Here is a 2,001-nt window from a genome sequence, read left to right as displayed (position 1 = left end):
CCCGCCTCTGTAACGAAGCTCGCTGAGCGAAATCAGGTGGCGGTTTAAAATGAGCGTTATAGCCAAATAGCGCTCAGCGGGGGTGGCCTGTACCCATAGGTTGTCAGAGTTTGGGAACTGCCGAGCCTAGAGCTTGCTCGTGGGAAACGTGGTTCTTTTCTTTTTCATTCGTAACCGATCCTTGTGTTTCGTTGCAGAGTCGTTTGGGCAGAACTACCCCGAGGTAAATGCCTTTTCCAGCAGGTGATGCTGCCTTTGGTCTTTGTTGGGCTTGTGAACTGATTTGCTTGGTCTTCGCAACCGCTCTGCAGTGTTTGTGTCCTGTTCAACAATAAAAACAACGAACCGGTGCGAAACAACAGCGAAAACGCAGCTCTCATGGGGCTGCATTTCCGTGAGGCTTCACAGTGTGGAAGGCTTGTTACCTGGCAAATCCATCCCCTAAAATAATTGCGTTATAGGAGCCTTTGCACGTGCAGGTGCTATATGTAAACAGCCAGTTGCAGCAGAGGAGAGGTGGATGAGTGTTTGGAAAGCTCTGCGCTGAATGTTTCCTCAGGGCCAAAGGATGGTTTGCTTATACGATGCATCAAGAAAAACAAAAATGAATCTGGTGGCAGGTTTATTTGACTTTGGAAGTGTGGAATCTAGGGTGCTGGCAAGATTTTTTGAAAGGGACGCTGCAAGCACAAAGCTGTTAAGAATAAATAATATCATTATTTAAAATTTCCTTAATTTTTAAAAAGAATCTAAATATTTAAATATTATCTTGCCACTTGTTGTTGTTATTTTGGCTTGGAAAAGGAGAAATTGAAACATCCACACAACATTGACCTTTTCCCATTAAAGTTGTTAAAATATTTCAATGCATAATGGGTTTTAGAAACTCCTTTTTAAAAGCAACTTTCCTCCTGATGGTTGGGGATAAAACTGGTTTAGTGTTCCTTTTCACCCTGATCACCCATCCTTAGAACATCTGAGCCTGGGTGTCAAACTGACCCTTAGCCCTCCTAATCTAGAAGTGGGTAGAAGGACTTGGATTCAAATGTTGAAAATAGAAGCTTACTTTCTAACTCTCTCTTTTGTCCTTGTTTATTTCCAGGAAGCTGATGGGACGCTGGACTGCATTAGTATGGCTCTCACGTGTACCTTTAATAGGTGGGGCACGCTACTTGCTGTAGGCTGCAATGATGGACGCATTGTCATTTGGGACTTCTTGACAAGAGGCATAGCAAAAATCATAAGTGCTCATATCCACCCTGTCTGTTCTTTATGGTAAGAAATTTCACACGAGTTTGAATGGGATGTAAGAAACTGTAGTGCCTGATTCTCTGTTATAAGTCATAAATTAACCTTAACATAGCGCACTAGTGCTGATAAGTTACAGTATAACCAAGCATTTCCTAGGATCTAATCCTGTAAGTGAGTTTTAAAGACATTATATATGGTCAGTCTGTTCAAGGTGTACGCAGTTGTCCAGCAGACTAACAGATTTGCTGCTGCAGCTGATGATTCTCATAGATCATGTCAGCTCTGAGATGGCCTCAGCTAGGTTTTGGTGAACATGGGTTTTGTGTATGCGTTTAAACATAAACTCAAGTGACTAAGTCTCTTTTTCCTTGCTAGCTGGAGCCGAGATGGTCACAAGCTGGTGAGTGCTTCAACCGATAACATTGTATCGCAGTGGGATGTTCTGTCTGGAGACTGTGACCAGAGGTTTCGGTTCCCTTCACCCATCTTGAAAGTGCAGTACCATCCTCGAGACCAGTAAGCTCCACGGAAAAAGCTTTCCTCCAAAGCTTTAACGGGCTGATCGAATACTCTGTTTGGTCCTGTTTTATAATCTAAGAAAACATGCTTATTAGGTTCTGTAAAACAAAAGAACGGTGTTCAGCTACAGCTTGAACCCTGCATAACAGAACTGCAATAAAACTAAAGCTTTTGGGGACAGAAACAAAATGTAGGAATAAGCAAATTTATTTTTTAACTCTTCAGAATTGT

General features: G+C 42.3%; 1 protein-coding gene across 4 annotated transcripts in view; it reads left to right on the top strand.

The window, feature by feature from the left end:
- Positions 1 to 166: 166 nt before the first annotated feature.
- Positions 167 to 2,001, top strand: part of RBBP5 (RB binding protein 5, histone lysine methyltransferase complex subunit) — an 18,920-nt gene continuing 17,085 nt past the window's right edge. For all 4 annotated transcript variants that reach the window (XM_019513970.1, XM_019513969.1, XM_019513968.1 and 1 more), the window contains exons 1-3: positions 167 to 223; positions 1,103 to 1,275; positions 1,627 to 1,767. In XM_019513970.1, the coding sequence (XP_019369515.1) occupies positions 1,133 to 1,275; positions 1,627 to 1,767 (284 nt within the window). In that variant the 5' untranslated portion in view covers positions 167 to 223; positions 1,103 to 1,132. The remainder of the gene's footprint in view (positions 224 to 1,102; positions 1,276 to 1,626; positions 1,768 to 2,001) is intronic.

Source organism: Gavialis gangeticus, unplaced genomic scaffold (assembly GCF_001723915.1).
Source record: "Gavialis gangeticus isolate Ggan-Ray unplaced genomic scaffold, GavGan_comp1, whole genome shotgun sequence".
Classification (NCBI taxonomy): Eukaryota; Metazoa; Chordata; order Crocodylia; family Gavialidae; genus Gavialis; species Gavialis gangeticus.
This window is presented reverse-complemented; position numbering and strand designations above follow the sequence as displayed.